The sequence below is a fragment of the Dendrobates tinctorius genome, unplaced genomic scaffold, assembly GCF_039654945.1.
Source record: "Dendrobates tinctorius isolate UK_male_01 unplaced genomic scaffold, ASM3965494v1 ptg000011l, whole genome shotgun sequence".
Classification (NCBI taxonomy): Eukaryota; Metazoa; Chordata; class Amphibia; order Anura; family Dendrobatidae; genus Dendrobates; species Dendrobates tinctorius.
Window position 1 is genome coordinate 42,914,380 of NW_027361679.1, and position 21,851 is coordinate 42,936,230.

The following is a 21,851-nucleotide window of genomic DNA, read 5'->3' on the forward strand; positions in this document are numbered from 1 at the left end:
CACTTGCTATACAACTAACACAACTTTTTGGCTTGTCTTTCTAACTTTTTTCTATCCCGCTCATACCTATCACACCTGTAGTCGTGCAGAACAGATCCCGCCTTGCTTGACAAATGAGACTACTCTCCCTTCGCCCTGGGGCACTCCTGCTCTATCCAGAAAAAGGTACTGATACATCCATTAGTAGGGCTTAAAACATTTCAGCTTTTATTAACGTGTTTGTTTGAATATGGGTATTCTTTTCACATTATTACTTGTGGTATCGAAAGTGTCGAGTTTAGGACGGTGATGAGCTTAGTACAAAACAATTGACCGTTAAAGGGAATTTGCTGCCATGTTTTTTTTTCCTCTTCTATGAGCAGCATGATGTTATAAACTCCGCCCACACCACTGATTGGCCGCTTTCCTCTGTACACTGTGCATAGACAGAAAGCTGCCAATCAGTGGTGGGGGTGGGGTTATACAGCGCTCATGGTAGGACTACAAGGAAGCAGACTTACTAGTCCTGTAATGATAATATCACTATTTCATCAGCAGATTATCAAAACAACAGCCAACAGCCCAGTACGTGACACATCGCTGGGAATCGGGGTCTCTGTCTCTACATTACGCTGCATTCAGATTAGGTGGAAAAAAACTGATGACCCATTCCCTTTGAGGTTAAAACCTTCGTAACTTCCCTTTTGTGAAGTCTTGTGTCTTTCTCGTGCTTAGTGGGTTGTATTTCATTACCATCCTACCTTTGTTGCAAAGGACAGTGGCTATTATAATAGCTTGGACTTTGGGGAAATTTTGATTTTTCAAAGCGCTCAGTTTGTCTCAATGCAAATGTATTGGGTGAGTCCAGAAAAAGTCTAGTTGGATTGTTGCCAATGACCACCCGCTTAAGCACTGGAGAATCTTCACAGTGTGCAGTGCACACGTTGTAAGGAACCACAGTCTGCAGTCACATAGAGTGTCTGCAGACTTGTAACTTAAGACTGGACAACCATTTTAACCCTCATCGCTCCTAGAAATGCCCTGGAACCCCAACTTTTGGGCAGGGTTTACATAAACTCTGTCCACCTTTCGGTCTAAGGAACTTTGGGACAAAAATTGTGGTCACCCTAATCAAAAGAAGCTGCCAAATAGCTAATGGCTAGGACTTCTTCAAAGGTGTATTATAATTGTATTTGGCCCCATCGTACACAGTTTAGTAATTAGTATTTCTTTGCGCTATGCATTAGGGGGGCGTCTTACATGGTCCGCTCGCTCTGTCTATAGTCATGCCGATCCTGTAGACACCGGCCTGCCTCGTGCGTGATCCCATGAGAACATACTACGGAAATGCACACTTCTTCATCCCATGCTTAAGCCCACTGCTGCGATCCGCTTTACATTTACTTTACTTTGTTTTGATCTCGGTCTCTGAATGTTTCGGCATGTTTTTAATTATACCACTCTAATTTTTTTCCTTCCTGAAAAACTGAAATTCTCCGCTATTAATGTGTTTTGTTACTCCTTCTTTGTTTTACAACGCCTCATTAAAATTCTCCTAAATGCCTAGAGAAAAGCGAAAGCACAGATTCAAAGACGGCGGTGAATAATGCAGCAGATTTTCATTCAATTAAATATTTAGGCCGCTTTTATTTTTAGACCGTATTTTCTATGGGATGGCGGACTCGCACATGCGAGGATTTATATTATTAATGCCGCCGGCTGAAGCTTTTTATTGGGCAATGTTAGTGTGGGATTATTTTCATATTAGTTTAAAAAAAACATAGGGTTAACACTGTTTTGCTTTAGTGTTTTTTTTATTTTTTTTATTCTTAAAGAGACAGGATAAGGAGGCTGAGGTTTTATATGGTCAATGAAATGCTAACAACTTTGGCTAAAGAAACCTTTAAAAAAAAAATTCCGAAGATTTGGTACCCCAGGATGTTGTATGCTTAACCCTTTCTAGACCCAACCCCTCTTAATAAGTACATCTAAACACACTTGCCGTAGCACTTTTAGAGTATCTGCCATTTTTATTTGATAAATTGGTTTCCTTTGGGTTCTCCGGTTTCCTCCCACATTCCAAAGACATACTGATAGGGAATTTAGATTGTGAGCCCCATCGGGGACAGTGCCAATAATGTCTGTAAAGTGCTATGGAATTAATGGTGCTATGTAAATGAGTAAAATAAGTAAATAAATCAATAGTACACTTGAAAATATGCAACTGTGTAATTACCTTATCAGAGATATCTGCTTCCTTTTCCTTGTGGACTGATCATTCACACTCAATTTATGGTTAAAATGAGTAAAATCTGTGTTTAGTGAAGACCGATTTCCCCATTACTGACATAGATGACAGTTGGTGCTTTTAAAAGTCTATGGCAGGGAGGAACTAGAGGCAGTCACAGATATTCTGCTGCAAGTTCTTCTTACAAGACATTCATATTTTTCCATTGAACCTAAAAATCTTCAACTGACATCTATCTCAGAAATGGGAAAGTCTGTATTCACCGAAATATATATTTTACTTGTGAATTGACATTTTTGAAAACGACTGATCCCCCGTGCAACACATGTGGGGATTGCCTAACAAACAGGCAATTCCTGCATGTGTGTTGTGACTGTCAACCAGCCACGAGATATACAGCCGCGGGGTCTCGAGCATATTATTCGAGCACAATGGAGTCACTCAGTTCGCACCCGAGCATGCTCAGATAACACCTTATCCGATCATGCTCGCTCATCACTAGTCTCCGCCCTTTGGTTGGAGGCTCGTAGTCATCTTTGTCACACTTTCCACTGACTACATACCGTAAACCCTTTTGCTTAGATTTTTAATTAACCTTTTTTCTTATTTTATGCTACTTTTCTTTGCAGGCATGTCTACCATACAGTGTCCACATCTTCCCTGATGCCTCCAAAAAACATCAGTGATCTCAAATCTCATGGGGGACCAGCGTCCTTTTCAAACTCAGATGCGGTTATCATACACCCGGGTGCCATGCTTTCTATGCTTGATCTTTTAGCATCAGTGGATTCAGATTCCCAACCTGAAGTACGTATTTCCAGGGTTCATACTAGCATGTTATAGATTCCAAATAAATTTAGCCTTAATCATTTTTTAACAAGGATTTTACAAACAAAGCTATTTTTCTATATAGATGTAGCACTTGCAAAGACAGGTCCAGCCATACCTTTAACTAGCCAACCCGTTCCTCCGTTACTGAGAAATGTGTTTTTGAATCAATGTGCAAATGAGGCTGAGGAGCTTTGGACCATGATGGCACTTCCCAAGCCTCAGTCACTGCAGCTCTGCAGCTCTGTTTCCCTACCAGTGTTGTCTTCTGCATGAAGGACAGCCTCTATGCTGTGTGACTAAGCAAAGGAGCTGTCAGTACAGCATGAGACTCTATGACTGCAGACTTGTGAATCCTCACAGCGTGCAGTATGCGCGCTGTCAGGATTCTCTGTTGCCAGAACTAGTAGCGTGACTGCAAGTGTGCTATTTGCATACATGCAGTCATGTGCCAACTAGACGAGTGCAGCCTCGCTCTATACAAGTAAATTGAATTAGGCTGGACACGTCTAGTCGAAATGTGGCAGGAACTATGAATATATCATACTTGAGGTCAAATGACTGCCCACTACTGGCACTGTGCACGTTCTTAGGGTTCACAAGTCTCCGATCACATAGTGGGCTGTCTGCAAACTTGTGCCCTGTAGCAAGCCAACCCCTTTTAAGTTCCTAGACCTCCCCTGTCCCAATGGCAACATTTTCTGTGTTCTGACCTTGAAAGTGGCAAATCCCCATCTGCAGGAATCTCCACACATAACTTCCAATTATGTGACTAGTGATGGGGATCTATATAAAATATCTCTTTATTAAGACTGAACAGAGCCACACAGAAAGTGGGGTCATGAGGACATACGTGTAATCCAAATCTATAACCGTTCAAATCTATAACCTAAAACTGGTAATCTACTGCAAAATCATTTAAATAGTTCTAGACATACTAAACATTATTTGGTTTTCTGGGAGTAGAAGTCGTCATGATTAGCCGGTTGGTCCAACTTATTCCAATGAATGAGATATAAAGTGCAGTACTTGGTCTTGGCCACCTAACAATGTGCGCAGATGTAGTGTTCCCCTCAGGTCACGGCTTACATCAGGCCACCACCGGAGCATATTGCAGATCTGATTATCGGACCCCCACCAATCTCATATTGATGACCTATTCCACAGATAGACCATCGGTGGCTTACTCCTGGACAACCCTTTAAACTATGTTTACAGATCTATATAAATCATTACAATGCCTTTACAAAGTATAAAGGAAATAGTGTCTGCAGCTTCATGTTTGGAGAAAGGTGTGTGATGTAAGCATGGACCCCAGGAAAGTAAAGGCAGTGTTATCCAACGTAATATATTGTGTATTGATTTAGTTTCTTTTTGTGCAGCATGCCTTGGATCTCCAGTTGGCCGTTGCAAACATCTTGCAGTCATTGGTACACACAGAGCGGAATCAGCAGGTCATGTGTGAAGGAGGGCTGCATGCCCGGTTATTACACAGATGCAGCGCTGCCCTGGCCGATGAGGACCATGCGTTACACCCTCCACTTCAGCGCATGTTTGAAAGGTTGGCTTCCCAAGCACTGGAGCCCATGGTGTTGAGGTATGTCCTTCAGCTAAATGTATTACTAAATAAGTTAAAAGGCAATTTCTTAAAAGGAACCTGTTGCCTGCAAAAATCGCAATTTACCTTCAGCTAAGGGGAAAATCTACAGGTAAATAGCTTTTAAATCATATCTGACAGGCTTATTGGAAGTGTGGCTACAGGTAGAAAATGGAGTTATATTCACCCTGCAGACGCTCTTTCTAGTCATCGGGGCGGTGTAGAAATTTAAAGATGCAGAATATATGTAAGAATATTTTGAACCTAAAGTGGTTGTCCCAACAAAGACTTATCATATATTCACAGAATAGCTGATAAACGTATGACTGGTGGTGTCTACCAGTCATGAAAATGGGGGTCCTAAGGTCCCTTTTTGTATAGAGCAGCAGTACATGTGGATGACCACAGCTCTATTCACTGTCAGTCCTACATGTGCGCTACCACTCTCGTAAACCTTTGGAAGTGAAGTTTATCAGTTGTCAGGCATGCACAATAGGGGAGTTTGAGACCCCCATTCTAGTGATTAGTAGTTGGACCCCATGCAAGTCATTCTCCTCTCCTGTGTGGGGTTTGTTTATGGGATAAACCCTTTAACGTATTATTGTAACTATTGTAACTATTTGTTTTATCCTTGCTGATCCAGAGAATTTCTCCGTCTTGGCAATCCTTTGAATTGTGCGGCATGGGATAAACGTCTATTAAAACAGTATCGTGTCCACAAGCCCAGTTCTCTCAGCTATGAGCCAGAAATGAGAAGTAAGTTGATACCTTCTTTAAACCCTATTTTATAGCATTTTGTTTTTTTGCAGTATTTTACGCAGTTGTTCTCATCCGTCCATTTACCGAAGGTAAGAATTTACTTGACTCACCATGTAATACCTATTTTATAGATGGCCAAGGACTTTGGAATATAATATAGTTTTGGTGGGTGGAACAACTTTAAAGAGATTTTCTATTTTTTAGAAATCATTGAGTAAATTGAAAGTTTTACATCACTTAAACATTCTTTTTAGTTTAATTTTTTCCCAATTTGTATGATATTGGTAAAGGATGGACTAGATATAAACATATCTCAACTGAGCACAAATCTACTGAAGTGTTTTCATTCACTGACCGCAAGCTAGTCTATTTGTATTTCAATTCATCAATATTTTCGAGAAGTTCCTGATTCATCAAGACAGGTGTTAGAGATGTGCACCTCTTTAATTAATTTCACACATTTTTAAACTGCAAAAAATGTTACTCTAGTTAGGGATTGAAGGACATTTCTAGTGTACCAAAAACAATGAATATGTTAGATAGCCGCGCTAATAGCAGCGTTACTGCTATGGGACAGATGCTCAGTCTTTCAATGATCCAAAACGTGGCACTTACTTGTATGTGCTCTGTAAAATACCAATGCCCCGTCCCTCCGTTGATGCTGGATGACGATGGCGTTCTGAAACTGTCCAAAAGAGGGCACGTCCTGCGTCCTCCTGTTTGAGAATGAAACCCCCATGAAGTTTGCTGGAAAGTTCGGCGGTCAGCCTCAGCCGATGGCGCCGCCGTGTAGCAGCGTGGCGAGCGGGGGGTGTGGTTTACTTGTGACGTCACCTGTCCGTCTGGATGAACGTGTGCAAGGGGCCTTCCCGACGTGTTTCGAGGGAACCGTCCCTCTTCCTCAAGGTATGGCTCCTGCACTACCACTGCCTACTTAGATCCCCCTGTACCTCCATCTCTACAGCTGCATCCAAGTGCGGATAGCAAACCCCATCAGTGTGAATACTCCTCTAGTGACCTTCAATGTTACTGCTGATGTAAAGTGCATAAATGTGTAAATGTAAACTATAGAGCAAAAATAATAAATAGCAAATATCTATATGGCAGAGATATATATATATATATATATATATATATATACTGTGTGTGTGTGTGTGTGTGTGTGTGTATATATATATATACTGTATATACACTGAGTGTGTGTGTGTGTGTATATATATATATATATATATATATATATATATACTGTGTGTATGTGTGTGTATATATATATATATATATATATATATATATATATATATACTGTATATATAAAACTGCACTATACTAAGGCTAGTTTCACACTTGCTTTTTTTTGCAGCGCATTTTTCCCGCAAAAAAACGCATTGAAAAAACACATACAAAAGCATACAACTGCTGCGTTTTTTTCAAGCATTTTTATGAGCATGCATGAAAAAAACACAGCGTTTTTATGCGTTTGTATGCGTTTTTAGTGCGTTTTTACCGCGTTTGCGTTTTTTTTCCAACATTAGGTGGCCCCTCACACTAACCCAAACCATGACTTTACTAACCCTGACCCTAACCCTAACCCTAACCCTTAACCAAACCATACTTAACCCTAACTAACCCTAACCCTGACCCTAACCCTTAACCAAACCATACTTAACCCTAACCCAAACCCTAAACCCTAACTAACCCTAACCCTGACCCTAACCCTTAACCAAACCATACTTAACCCTGACCCTGACCCTAACCCTAACCCTGACCCTAACCCTTAACCAAACCATACTTAACCCTAACCCAAACCCTAAACCCTAACTAACCCTGACCCTAACCCTGACCCTAACCCTAAACCCCCTTAACTAACCCTAACTCTAACCCAAACCCCTAAATTCCATGGTTAACAAAAAAAAAGGCATGTGCAAAAAAACGCATACATAAGCATGCCAATGCGCACATATGCTCACCATAGACTTATAATGGGTGTCTTGCTGTAAAAAAACGCATTGCGCGCGCATGCGTTTTTTTGAGGCAAGTCGGACGCTCAAAAAATGCAACAGGTTGCATTTTGTGCGCCCGAGCGCATACCGCAAAAAAACGCATGCGCGGTAAAACGCGTACAGACGCATGTGTATGCGCACATAAGCGCATCCCATGCAAAGTATAGGAAAAAAAACGCATGCGCTATTTAGCGCTAAAATACCGCGAAAAAAAACGCAAATGTGAAACCAGCCTAAAACCTTTTTTATATTAAAAATGTAAATCTAAATCTTTATTTCATCCTATCAGAAAACAGGACAACTTAAATTAATTTACAACCAATAAAAATATTAATAAATTATGTGTTGCATGATAAAAATAGAAATAAAAATAGAAATAAAAAGTATATAATGGTATTAGTGTAATAGTTTTTTATTTCCTTATCTCAAGCTCAATTCCTCTTAAAATAACTAAAATTATTTTTACAAATTAGTAATGCAATATCATTTCGACAGACTTTAATCAAAAGTGATAAACACATGTAAATCATAATAATAAAAAAGTTTAATTATAGTACTATAACCCTCTATTTAGTACAGTTGAAATATTCCTATTTTGATGGTATATTTTGTTTGCAAAACTCCTTTTAAGACCAAGATGATATCAGTGTGAACTTGATCTTATTTTTTTGCTAGAAATCTAAATGAAGACCTAGGTAAATTGATTTATAAATGCAAATCAGATTAACACAAAAAATGTTGCTTTAGATGTAACGTGGTATGTAAATGTTTGGGCACTCCTGATCAAAATTGCTGTTATTGTGACCAAATGTGTGTGTGTGTGTGTGTGTGTGTGTATATGTATGTATATATAATTTCACATGCTGTTGTGCAAATGGAATAGACAACAGATGGAAATTATTGGCAATTATCAAGACAACCCGCACAAGAATAGGATAAGAATGAAGTGATTAAACAGAGTCAGCATGGGTTTGTAACTAATAAGTCATGTCAGACTAACTTAATTTCCTTCTATGATGGAATCACTGATTGGGTGGATCAAGGAAATGCTGTATATATATAGTATATCTTGACTTCAGCAAAGCATTTGACAAAGTATCTCATACAATCCTTATTGAAAAAATGACTAAGTATGGAATGGACAAGGCAACTGTTAGGTGGATTCATAATTGGCTTAGTGATAGGACCCAAAGAGTGGTTGTAAATGGCTGCACATCCAGTTGGAAGAATGTCTCAAGTGGGGTACCACAGGGCTCTGTCCTGGGCCCTGTATTGTTCAACATCTTTATCAACGATTTAGATGAAGGAATTGAGGGTAAACTGATTAAATTTGCTGATGACACAAAGCTAGGAGGGATAGCTAATACTAGAGAAGAGAGAGAGAGGATTCAAAAAGATATAAATAAACTGGAGAAGTGGGCAGCAACTAACAGAATGGTTTTTAACAGGGAAAGATGCAAAGTACTACATCTGGGCAATAAAAATGAAAAAAGCATATACAGAATGGGAGGAATAGGCCTAAGCAACAGCACATGTGAAAAAGATTTGGGTATACTAATAGATCACAGACTGAATATGAGTCAACAGTGTGATGCAGCAGCAAAAAAGGCAAATGGAATTCTAGGATGTATTAACAGAAGCATACAGTCTAGATCACGTGAAGTCATTATTTCCCTCTACTCCTCTTTGGTCAGACCTCATCTGGAATATTGTGTCCAGTTTTGGGCACCACATTTTAAAAAAGACATCCGCAAACTAAAGCAAGTTCAGAAAAGAGCAACCAGAATGGTGACCGGTCTGCAAACCCTATCTTATGAGGAAAGGTTGCAGGATTTGGGATTGTTTAGTTTGCAAAAGCGAAGACTGAGAGGAGACTTAATAGCTGTCTACAAATATCTAAAGGGCTGTCACATTGTAGAAGGATCAACTTTATTCTCATTTGCACAAGGAAAGACTAGAAGCAATGGGATGAAACTGATTGGGAGGAGAGACAGATTAGATATTAGAAAAAACTTTTGGACAGTAAGAGTGATCAATGAGTGGAACAAGCTGCCACGAGAAGTGGTGAGTTCTCCTTCAATGGAAGTCTTCAAACAGAGGCTGGACAGACATCTGACTGGGATGGTTTAGCGAATCCTGCTTTGAGCAGGGGGTTGGACCAGATGGCCCAGGAGGTCCCTTCCAACTCTACGATTCTATGATTCTAAGTGGCTCAGGTAGTGCAGCTCATCCAGGATGTCACCTCAATGCGAGCTGTGGCAAGAAGGTTTGCTGTGTCTGTCATTATAGTGTCCAAGAGAATGGAGGCGCTACCAGGAGACAGGCCAGTACACCAGGAGACGTGGAGTGGGCCATAGGAGTGCAAGAACCCAGCAGCAGGACCGCTACCTCCGCCTTTGTGCAAGGGGGAATAGGAGGAGCACTGCCAGAGCCCTGCAAAATGACTTCCAGCAGGCCACAAATGTCCATGTGGCTGCCCAAACTGTTAGAAACCGACTCCATGAGGATGGTCTGAGGGCCCAACGTCCACAGATGGGGGTTGTGCTCACAGCCCAACATCGTGCAGGACGCTTGCCATTTGCCACAGAACACCAGGATTGGCAAATTCACCACTGGCGCCCTGTGCTCTTCAAAGAAGAAAGCAGGTATGCACTGAGCACATGTGACCGACGTGACAGAGTCTGGAGATGCCGTGGCGAGCGATTTGCTGCCTGCAACATCCTTCAGCATGACCGGTTTGGCAGTGGGTCAGTAATGGTGTGGGGTGGCCTTTCTATGGAGGGCCACACAGCCATCAATGTGCTCGCCAGAGGTAGCCTGACTGCCATTAGGTACCGAGATGAGATCCTCAGACCCCTTGTGAGACCATATACTGGTGCGGTTAGCCTTTGGTTCCTCCTAATGCAGGACAATGCCAGACCTCATGTGGCTGGAGTGTGTCAGCAGTTCCTGCAAGATGAAGGCATTGAATCTATGGAATGGCCCGCCCGTTCCCCAGACCTAAATCCGATTGAGCACATCTGGGACATCATGTCTCGCTCCATCCACCAACGTCACGTTGCACCACAGACTGTCCAGGAGTTATCGGATGCTTTAGTCCAGGTGTGGGAGGAGATCCCTCAGGAGACCATCTGCCGCCTCATCAGGAGCATGCCCAGGCGTTGTACAGTAGGGAGATCATGCCGGCACGTGGAGGCCACACACAATACTGAACATCTTTTTCCTTGTCATGAGGCATTTCCACTGAAGTTGGATCAGCCTGTAATTTGATTTTCCACTTTGATTTTGAGATATATATGCGCACACATAGAGACACACACACACACACACACACACACACACACACACACACACACACACACAGTGTGTCCGTAAAGTCATGGTGCACGTTTGACCAGTCACTGGAAAGCAACAAAGGACGAAATAAATGTGAAATCTGCTCCAGATAAAAGAAAAACTCCCAGTTTCATATCTATTCAGTTCAGTTAGATGTGGACTCCATTTGTTGCCCTACACACATCCAGATGACAGTGAAGTTCTTGCCACCACGGGTAAGGGCGTCTGGTGTAACAGAGTGAATAACATCTGTGATTTCTCTGTTTTAACCCCTTCCCGGCCAATGACACAGCGTATGTGTCATGAAAGTCGGTGCCAATCCGACCAGTGACGCATAAGCTGTGTCATGAGTTTAAAGCCCCCCTGCGGGTCGGGTGACCAGGGTCAATGAAAGGTCACCCGACCTGCGGATACAGGGGGCTTTGTACTTCACCACGGGGCGTGGCTTCGCCCCCACGTGGCTACGATCGCTCTGATTGGCTGATAAAAGTGAAACAGCTAATCAGAGCGATAAGTAATATTTCATCAATGAAATTTGATGAAATATTACTATCCAGCCGTGGCCAATGCTGCAATAGTATCGGACATGGCTGGAGATCATGATCCGACCCCACCCGGCTGGCAGCGGCGATGTGCTGCCGCCACCTTCTGACAGCGGCGATCGGCAGCCGCCGCAATAATCTGCTCCCCCTCCGCTTCCCCCCGCTTTCCCCTGCCTTCCGATCGCCCCCTATAGCCCGCCCGATACCTTATCAGTCCCGGTGTCCCGCTGTCTTCTCTCCATGGGCGCCGCCATCTTACAAAATGGCGGGCGCATGCGCAGTGCGCCCACGAGTCTGCCAGCCGGCGGACTCATTCATTCATTTTACAGGTACACTTTGATCACTATGATAAACTATAAAGTAAATTATAATAACTATAAAGTAAATAAAGCCCCCCTATATCACCCCCATAGCTAGGGACACATAATAAAATAAAGAAAATATATTTAAAAATTCTTAATAAATATAATTCTGGATTAATTATTCAACGGTTCATATACAAAAAAATCAATCCTTAAAAGATACTTTATTGACCAATCATTAAAAAGTTTTCAAAACTTCAAAAAACAGGCAAACAAAAATAGGCTTATTGCTGATTTTCAAAATCCAGCCACAAACACTAGAGTCGTTCCAATGTCAGGTAGAGGGTCACAAACCTATTTGGCCCTATATCTCTCTCCTACCTGACAGCAGAGGTTGGCACCCTCTTGATACGCAAATGGTGCCCCCGCTCCTCGGCGGCTCTCCCTAATCACCCTCTTGACTCCTATCTAAATAACATCAGCTTGGAGTACAACAGATGGCCGGGGACAAAAATATAATAGATGATAACCCCATGCCACAAACCACCAAGACAAAAATGTAAGGAATAGTAACTGGAAAAAACTCTAATTTTTGGCAGATTTGTAAACCTTTGCTTTGGGAGGAAAAGGGGGTCTAAATAACTCTATTTAGGTGTCTCCCTGCCTGACAGCGGAGCTTTTACACCCTACGTTACTCTGGTGCCCCTGCTCCACGTGGGCTGACCCTTACTGACCCCTACACTTCTCACCCAGAAAGAGGAAAGAGGGTGTCAGAACATATGGCCAAGGGAGACAGAGGTAATAACTTAGAATTATCCCTGAAAAAATCCCCCCCAAAGACAAAAAATGTTTTACTAATAATAATAAAAAAATGTATCTGCAAACCTATGTATACAGTGTACGGGATAATAGTGCATTAGCAAAGGCAGTTGCAAGTAAAGGGGGTAAGATATCAATCAGAACAGATACACAATCATTTAAATATTCTTAAGCAGCATTAATGTACATTTCTCACATCACAGAATGCTGCTATTACCTCTAATCCCCAACAACACATTTTTTCATATTGCATCATGCCCAAAACAATGAGCCATTGATCGCTCAGGCTCAAAATTGCACTGTCCCAAAAAAAAAAAAAAATCCAGTTGCTATTCCTTTTTAAAGAAAATATATTTATTTTTATTTTTCCTTTTAGGGTTAGGGTTGGAATTAGGGTTAGGGCTGGAATTAGGGTTAGGGCTGGAATTAGGGTTAAGATTAGGGTTAGGGGTGTGTTGGGGTTGGGATTAGGGTTAGGCTTGTGGTTAGGGTTATGGTTGGGATTAGGGTTAGGTGTGTGTTGGGGTTAGGGTTGGGATTAGGGTTAGTGGTGTGTTGGGGTTAGGGTTGGGATTAGGGTTAGGGGTGTGTTGGGGTTAGGGTTGAGATAGAATTGAGAGGGTTAACACTATTTAGGCACACCAGGTGGTCTCCAAACGTGACATGGCGCCACCATTGATTTCAGCCAATTTTGCGTCCAAAAAGTCAAACAGTGCTCCCTCCCTTCTGAGCCCCGACATGTATCCAAACAGTGGTTTACCGCCATATATGGGGTATCAGCGTACTCGGGAAAAATTGCACAACAACTTTGGGGGTCTAATTTCTCCTGATACCCTTGGGAAAATAAAAAATTGGGGGCTAAAATATGATATTTGTGGGAAAAAAAAAAGGATTTTTTATTTTTACGGCTCTACGTTATAAACTTCTGTGAAGCACTTGGGGGTTCAAAGTGCTCTCCACACATCTAGATAAGCTCCTTCGGGGGTCTACTTTTCAAAATGGGGTCACTTGTGGGGGGTTTCTACTGTTTAGACACATCAGGGGCTCTGCAAATGTAACATGATGCCCGCAGACCATTCCATCAAGTCGGCATTTCAAAACGTCACTACTTTGCTTCCGAGCCCCGACGTGTGCCCAAACGGTGGTTCCCCCCCACATATGGGGTACCAGCGTACTCAGTACAAACTGGACAACTTTTGGGGTCCAATTTCTCCTGTTATATTTGTGAAAATAAAAAATTGCGGGCTAAATAATCATTTTTTGGGGGGAAAAATTATTTTTTATTTTTACGGCTCTGTGTTATAAACTTGTGTGAAGCACTTTGGGGTTCAAAGTGCTCACCACACATCTAGTTAAGTTCCTTAGGGGGTCTAGTTTCCAAAATGGGGTCACTTGTGGGGGTTTCCACTGTTTAGGCACATCAGGGGCTCTGCAAACGCAACATGGTGTCCAATCTTAATTCTAGCCGATTCTGCTTTGAAAAAGTCAAACTGCGCTCTTTCCCTTCCGAGCTCTACCGTGCACCCAAACAGAGGTTTCCCCCACATATGGGGTATCAGCCTACTCAGGACAAATTGCACAACAACTTTTGGGGTCCAATTCCTTTTGCTACCCTTGGTAAAATAAAAAATTGGGGGCAAAAAGTTCATTTTTGTGAAAAAAAAGGATTTTTTATTTTTACGGCTCTACGTCATAAACTTCTGTGAAGCACTTGGGGGTTCAAAGTTCTCACCACACATCTAGATAAGTTCCTTGTGGGGGTCTAGTTTTCAAAATGGGATCACTTGTGGGGGGTTTCTACTGTTTAGGCACATCAGGGGCTCTGCAAACGTAACATGACACCCACACACCATTCCATCAAGTCGACATTTCAAAACCTTCCGAGTCCCGACGTGTGCCCAGACAGTGATTCCTCCGCACATATGGGGTACTAGCGTACTCATGACAAACTGGACAACAATTTTTAGGGTCCAATTTTTCCCTGTTACCCTTGTGAAAATAAAAAATTGCTGGCTAAAAAATTATTTTTTGAGGAAGAAAAATGATTTTTTATTTTCACGGCTCTGCGTTATAAACTTCTGTGAAGCCCTTGGGGGTTCAAAGTGCTCACCACACATCTAGGTAAGTTCCCTAGGGGGTCTAGTTTCCAAAATGGGGTCACTAGTGGGGGTACTTCACTGTCTTGGCACACAGGGGCTCACCAAACACGACATGGTGTCTGCTAACGATTGGAGCTAATTTTCCATTCAAAAGTCAAATGGCACTCCTTCCCTTCTGGGCCCTGCCGTGAGCCCAAACAGTGGTTTATGACCACATATGAGGTATCGGTGTACTCAGGAGAAATTGCCCAACACATTTTAGGATCCACTTTATCCTGTTACCCATGTGAAAATGTAGAAATTGAAGCTAAAAGAAAATTTTTGTGAAAAAAAAAAAGTACTTTTTTTTACGGATCAATTTGTGAAGCACCTGAGGGTTCAAAGTGCATCTAGATAAGTTCCTTGGGGGGTGTAGTTTCCAAAATGGGGTCACTTGTGAGGGAGCTCCAATGTTTAGGCTCACAGGGGCTTTCCAAATGCGACATGGCGTCCGCTAACGATTGGAGCTAATTTTCCATTCAAAAAGTCAAATGGTGTTCCTTCCCTTCCACGCCCTGCAGTGCGCCCAAACAGTGGTTTATGATCACATATGAGGTATCGGTGAACTCAGGAGAAGTTGCCCAACAGATTTTAGGATCCATTTTATCCTGCTGCCCATGTGAAAATGAAAAAAATAGATGCTAAAAAAAAAAGTTTGTTGGAAAAATTAAAATGTCTATTTTTTCCTTCCATGTTGCTTTAGTTCGTGTGAAGCACCTGAAGGGTTAATAATCTTCTTGAATATAGTTTTGAGTAGCTTGAGGGGTGCAGTTTTTAGAATGGTGTCACTTTTGGGTATTTTCTGCCATATAGACCCCTCAAAGTGACTTCAAATGTGAGGTGGTCCCTATAAAAAATGGTTTTGTAAATTTTGTTGTAAAAATGAGAAATTGCTGGTCAACTTTTAACCCTTATAACTTCCTGAGAAAAAAAAAATTTGTTTCCAAAATTGTGCTGATGTAAAGTAGACATGTGGGAAATGTTATTTTTTAACTATTTTGTGTCACATAATGCTCTGGTTTAACAGAATAAAAATTCAAAATTTGAAAATTGCAAAATTTGTGTGCTCAGATAGCTTTGACCAAGATTTCAGACCTTAATTAGCCTGTTAGGGTTACGGTTTGTTCACTTTCATAGTTAGGAAAGGCCAGGTGATGAAAGTTTCCCTGCTTTATAAAAACCCAGTCTCTTCTAATGTTATACCAAATAAAATCTGTTGTGAGTTCATTTTTCCCTTCACCATTGAGGTCTGATGAACTCCCTCCTCTGGTGAAGGAAGGTAGTGAGGCTGATTACCAAACACATGGGCAGCTAGATGATGACTGGGTGGCTGGAATTGAGGACTGGATATAAGGCTGCTGACGCCCTTATTCCTGGCTGGTGATTTTCCTGCTGGATTCTTGGAGACCAGTCTGATTCCTGCATCTCAAAGCTAAGTTTTTCTGCTCTGCTTTGTATACTTCAGTTTTGTTTTTGTTTTGCCTTGTTTTTTGGGAGTTCTGCCATCCCCGGCTGGGGGTGAGCTGAATTCCATTTTTGTCTCTGATCTGTTGATCTTTTGCTCTGTCTTCAGAATATACCTGAGTGCTGATATAGTCTTTTGAAGCCTAGCGTCTTCAGGGCCTGTTTTTCCTATCAGTCGGTTGGCTCATTTTGATAGGGGTTTTGCGGATGGCAGACAGCAGCTTTCCTATCCTGTCCTATGTAGTTAGCTTGGGCCCCATCATTTGCTCAACCTATCTTTCTATCTGTGTTAGTGTTTTCATCTTGCTTCACCGTCATTATATGTTGGGGGCTGCCTATTGCTTTGGGGTCTGCTCTGGGGCAGTTTAGTTTTTCCCCTTTCTGTCTTTAGGCTATTTAGTTCTCCGGCTGTGATCGAGGGGTCTAGGGCAGGGGTCCCCAACCGCCGGTCCGCGGCCCAGCACCGGGCCGCTGCAGTGCCCTTGCCGGTCCGCGGACACAAGGGGAACCAGGGGCGGTCAGTGGCGTAGCGGGGGCTTGGGCGGCGCGCAGCAGTTCTTAGCGGCGGCCAGGGAGCGATCAAGCAGCTCCGCTGCCTGCAAGAGGGAATAGCAGGAGCGGAGCTGCAAGGACCCATCCACTGCGTCCAGCTTCCTGCCCGCCGCCCGCGCTTCCTGTCTCTGACTGACACAGAGAGGAGCGCGGCCGCTGCTGTGTCAGAGCGAGGAAGCGCAGGCGGCGGGCAGGTGAGAGGAGAGAGGTGGTGTGTGTGTATATAATGTGTGTGTGTGTGTGTGTGTGTTGGTCTGTGTTTGTGTAGCCTGGCCCTGGAGGAGATGGGGAGTGATGGAGAGACGGCAGTGATGGGGTGAAGGCAATGATGGGGAGAGGGGAGTGATGGGGTGAAGGCAATGATGGGGAGAGGGGAGTGATGGGGTGAAGGCAATGATGAGGAGAAGGGAGTGATGGGGTGAAGGCAATGATGGGGAGAGGGGAGTGATGGGGTGAAGGCAATGATGGAGAGATGGCAGTGATGGGGTGAAGGCAATGATGGGGAGAAGGGAGTGATGGGGTGAAGGCAATGATGGAGAGATGGCAGTGATGGGGTGAAGGCAATGATGGGGAGAAGGGAGTGATGGGGTGAAGGCAATGATGGGGAGAGGGGAGTGATGGGGTGAAGGCAATGTTGGAGAGATGGCAGTGATGGGGTGAAGGCAATGATGGGGAGAAGGGAGTGATGGGGTGAAGGCAATGATGGGGAGAAGGGAGTGATGGGGTGAATGCAATGATGGGGAGAAGGGAGTTATGGGGTGAAGGCAATGATGGGGAGAAGGGAGTGATGGGGTGAAGGCAATGATGGGGAGAAGGGAGTGATGGGGTGAAGGCAATGATGGAGAGATGGCAGTGATGGGGTGAAGGCAATGATGGGGAGAAGGGAGTGATGGGGAGAAGGGAGTGATGGGGTGAAGGCAATGATGGGGTGAAGGCAATGATGGAGAGATGGCAGTGATGGGGTGAAGGCAATGATGGGGAGAAGGGAGTGATGGGGTGAAGGCAATGTTGGGGAGAGGGGAGTGATGGGGTGAAGGCAATGATGGGGTGAAGGCAATGATGGAGAGATGGCAGTGATGGGGTGAAGGCAATGATGGGGAGAAGGGAGTGATGGGGTGAAGGCAATGTTGGGGAGAGGGGAGTGATGGGGTGAAGGCAATGATGGAGAGAAGGGAGTGATGGGGTGAAGGCAATGATGAGGAGAAGGGGGTGATGGAGCACTTATTCAAAACCTATGGTGAGTTGAGTCACATTATAAATGTTATTTAATTATAAGTATGCACTGCTACACTACAACCGTGTCCATAGCCCCGCCCCCTTATGACCAAAGCCCCGCCCCTGCCACACCTCCATCCCCGCCCTGCCGGGCCACGGAAGAATGGTCTTGCTTGAAACCGGTCCCTGGTGCAAAAAAGGTTGGGGACCACTGGTCTAGGGCACCGTTTGAACCCCCCACGGCTACTGCTAGTTGTTGTGGATAGGTTCAGGGGTCTGCAATCCGATAGCTGCCAACCTCTCTGGTTTTTCTGGACTTAGCTGGTATTTTGTTTTTTCCTCCTTCGGTGACTCATCATAACAGAATCACCAGCCATACCGCAGATCCTAGGGTACTCAATAGCAGGAGAGAATTGTAAAAAAGAAAAAAAAAAAAGGAAAAAAGTGTCAGAATATTTTTTTTTTTGTGTGCATATTTTTTCCTCTATATCTCTGAGGCCGTAGGGGGAATTTTTCTCTCAATGGAGATGAAGCCATTGTCTGATCGTGTGGAGCAGCTCGCTGCTGAAGTGCGGGGAATTTCCGCCTATCTTGCTCATTCACATGCTGCTGAACCAAAGATTGTATGTATTTTTGGGGGATCGGTCTAAATTCTTGAATTTCAAGAATAATTGTAAATTATTTTTTGCCTTGAAGCCTAACTCGTCGGGGAACTCCGCGCAGCAGGTTAAAATTGTCATCTCTTTGCTGCGCGGCGATCCCCAGGATTGGGCGTTTTCTTTGAAACCTGATGATCCTATTCTGAATAATGTGAACGCATTTTTTCAAGCCTTGGGGTTGTATGATGAACCTAATGCTATTGATCAGGCTGAAAAGACCCTGTTGGCATTAAGCCAGGGTCGGGATTCGGCAGAGTTGTACTGTCAAAAATTCCGAAAGTGGGCGGTCCTTACCACCTGGAATGATGGTGCCTTGGCAGCTCTCTTTCGGAAGGGTTTGTCAGAAACTGTAAAAGATACTATGGTGGGATTTCCTGTTCCCTCTGGTCTTGACGATTCTATGTCATTAGCCATTCAGGTGGATCGGCGTTTACGTGAACGCAAAACTACACGAGAGATGTTGCCACCTGTTGAACAAATGTCTGAACCTATGCAATGTGATAGTTTTGTCTAGGGCGCAACGTCAGGAGTTCAGAAGGCGTAATAAGCTGTGTTTTTTTTTGTGGAGATGCCTCGCATATTATTTCTGTCTGCTCTAAACGAGAGAAACGTTGTGCACACACGTTTTCTGTGGGTGGTGTTCAACCCAAGTTTCTTCTGGCAATTACTCTGATCAATTACTCTGATCTGCTCCCTGTCCACATTTTCCGCCAAGGCTTTTGTGGATTCAGGAGCAGCTCTTAACCTGATGGACTTGGATTTTGCTAAACGTTGTGGATTTCCTATGACACCTCTGCGGACGCCTATCCCTTTGAGGGGGGTATTGATGCTACTCCTTTGGCGAAGAATAAACCTCAGTTTTGGACCCAGGTGGTAATGCGGGTCGCCCCAGACCATCAACAAAATTGCAGATTTTTGGTGTTGCATAATTTGCATGATACCATTGTTCTGGGGTTTCCCTGGTTGCAAATTCATAATCCAGTTCTGGATTGGAAATCTTTGTCTGTGGTGAGTTGGGGTTGTCGGTGTGCCCTTATTGATGCTCCTGTTTTCTCCACCTCTCCCCAGTCGCATGATGTTCCTGACTATTTGGCTGACTTTTATGATGTATTTAGTGAGAATGAGTCTGCGTCTTTGCCTCCTCATAGGAGTTATGACTGTGCAATTGAGCTGAACCCGGGGTGTAAATTCCCCAAGGGTCGACTTTTCAATTTATCTGTACCCGAGCACGAGGCTATGCGATCCTATATTAAGGAGGCATTGGAGAAGGGTCATATTAGACCATCCTCTTCACCCTTAGGTGCTGGGTTTTTTTTCGTGGCTAAAAAGGATGGTTCATTAAGGCCTTGTATTGACTATCGTGCCCTCAACAAAATTACTGTTAAATATCAGTATCCGTTACCCCTGATTTCTGATGTATTCTCCAGAGTTAAAGGTGCTTGCTGGTTTACCAAGCTTGACCTCAGGGGGGCGTATAATCTTATTCGCATTAAGCATGGGGATGAATGGAAGACGGCGTTTAATACTCCGGAGGGACATTTTGAGTACCTGGTGATGCCTTTTGGGCTCACTAATGCCCCTTCTGTCTTCCAGTGCTTCATGAACGATATATTCCGAGACTTTGTGAATAAATTTTTGATTATCTATCTGGATGATATTTTGATCTTCTCCAAGAATTGGGACTCTCATGTGGAACATGTTCGGACTGTGTTCTGGATTTTGAGGGAGAATTCCCTGTATGTCAAGGGATCGAAATGCCTTTTTGGGGTACAGAGGATTTCATTTTTGGGATTTATTTTGTCTCCGTCAACTATTGAAATGGACCCGGCCAAGGTACAGACCATTTATGATTGGGTTCAGCCCACTTCTTTGAAGGCCCTCCAGAAGTTTTTGGGTTTTGCTAATTTTTATCGGAAATTTATAGCTAATTTTTCTGGTATTGGCAAGCCATTGACGGATTTGACTAGGAAGGGTGCTGATGTGCTGAATTGGCCTCCGGAGGCTGTTTCTTCCTTTCAGGAGCTGAAGCGAAGATTCACTTCTGCTCCGGTTTTGCGGCAACCTGATGTCTCACTCCCGTTTCAGGTGGAGGTGGACGCTTCTGAGATTGGTGCAGGAGCGGTGTTGTCCCAAAAAGATCCTGTGACATCTAAAATGAATCCTTGTGCTTTCTTTTCCCGAAAGTTCTCCCCATCCGAACGTAACTATGATGTGGGGAATCGGGAACTGTTGGCCATGAAATGGGCATTTGAGGAGTGGAGACATTGGTTGGAGGGAGCCAAACACCAAGTCGTGGTCCTTACTGACCACAAGAATTTGATTTACCTGGAGTCGGCCAAGCGCTTGAATCCTAGACAGGCTAGGTGGGCCTTGTTTTTCACACGTTTTGATTTTGTGGTCTCTTTTCTTCCGGGCACTAAGAATGTCCAGGCTGACGCCCTCTCTAGGAGTTTCCTTGCTGATTCTCCTGTTGTGACTAAGCCTGCTACCATCTTAGGCGAGGGGGTAGTTCTTTCTGCCATCTTGCCCGATTTGAGACGTGGAAGGGTTATGGTCAGGAGGATAATTCCTGGGTCTCTGCCTCTGATATTCATGCCGAAAGATTGGTGCGTGCCTTTCATCGGGCTCACCCGGATCGCCCTGGTGGCATGGATGAGGGTTCGGTGACCCCTCCTCAAGGGGGAGGTACTGTTGTGAGTTCATTTTTCCCTTCACCATTGAGGTCTGATGAACTCCCTCCTCTGGTGAAGGAAGGTAGTGAGGCTGATTACCAAACACATGGGCAGCTAGATGATGACAGGGTGGCTGGAATTGAGGACTGGATATAAGGCTGCCGACGCCCTTCTTCCTGGCTGGTGATTTTCCTGCTGGATTCTTGGAGACCAGTCTGATTTCTGCATCTCAAAGCTAAGTTTTTCTGCTCTGCTTTGTATACTTCAGTTTTGTTTTTGTTTTGCCTTGTTTTTTGGGAGTTCTGCCATCCCCGGCCGGGGGTGAGCTCAATTCCATTTTTGTCTCTGATCTGTTGATCTTTTGCTCTGTCTTCAGAATATACCTGAGTGCTGATATAGTCTTTTGAAGCCTAGCGTCTTCAGGGCCTGTTTTTCCTATCAGTCGGTTGGCTCATTTTGATAGGGGTTTTGCGGATGGCAGACAGCAGCTTTCCTATCCTGTCCTATGTAGTTAGCTTGGGCCCCATCATTTGCTCAACCTATCTTTCTATCTGTGTTAGTGTTTTCATCTTGCTTCACCGTCATTATATGTTGGGGGCTGCCTATTGCTTTGGGGTCTGCTCTGGGGCAGTTTAGTCTTTCCCCTTTCTGTCTTTAGGCTATTTAGTTCTCCGGCTGTGATCGAGGGGTCTAGGGCACCGTAGGAGCCCCCCACGGCTACTGCTAGTTGTTGTGCATAGG

The 21,851-nt window shown here is 43.8% G+C and overlaps 1 protein-coding gene across 6 annotated transcripts in view; it reads left to right on the plus strand.

The window, feature by feature from the left end:
* Positions 1-21,851, plus strand: part of WDFY3 (WD repeat and FYVE domain containing 3) — a 436,497-nt gene that overhangs the window by 218,990 nt on the left and 195,656 nt on the right. For 5 of the 6 annotated variants that reach the window (XM_073541724.1, XM_073541677.1, XM_073541696.1 and 2 more), the window contains 4 exons: positions 82-165; positions 2,857-3,034; positions 4,438-4,652; positions 5,296-5,408. In XM_073541724.1, coding sequence (XP_073397825.1) covers positions 82-165; positions 2,857-3,034; positions 4,438-4,652; positions 5,296-5,408 — 590 coding nt within the window. The remainder of the gene's footprint in view (positions 1-81; positions 166-2,856; positions 3,035-4,437; positions 4,653-5,295; positions 5,409-21,851) is intronic. The other variant, XM_073541714.1, reaches the window with a different exon arrangement.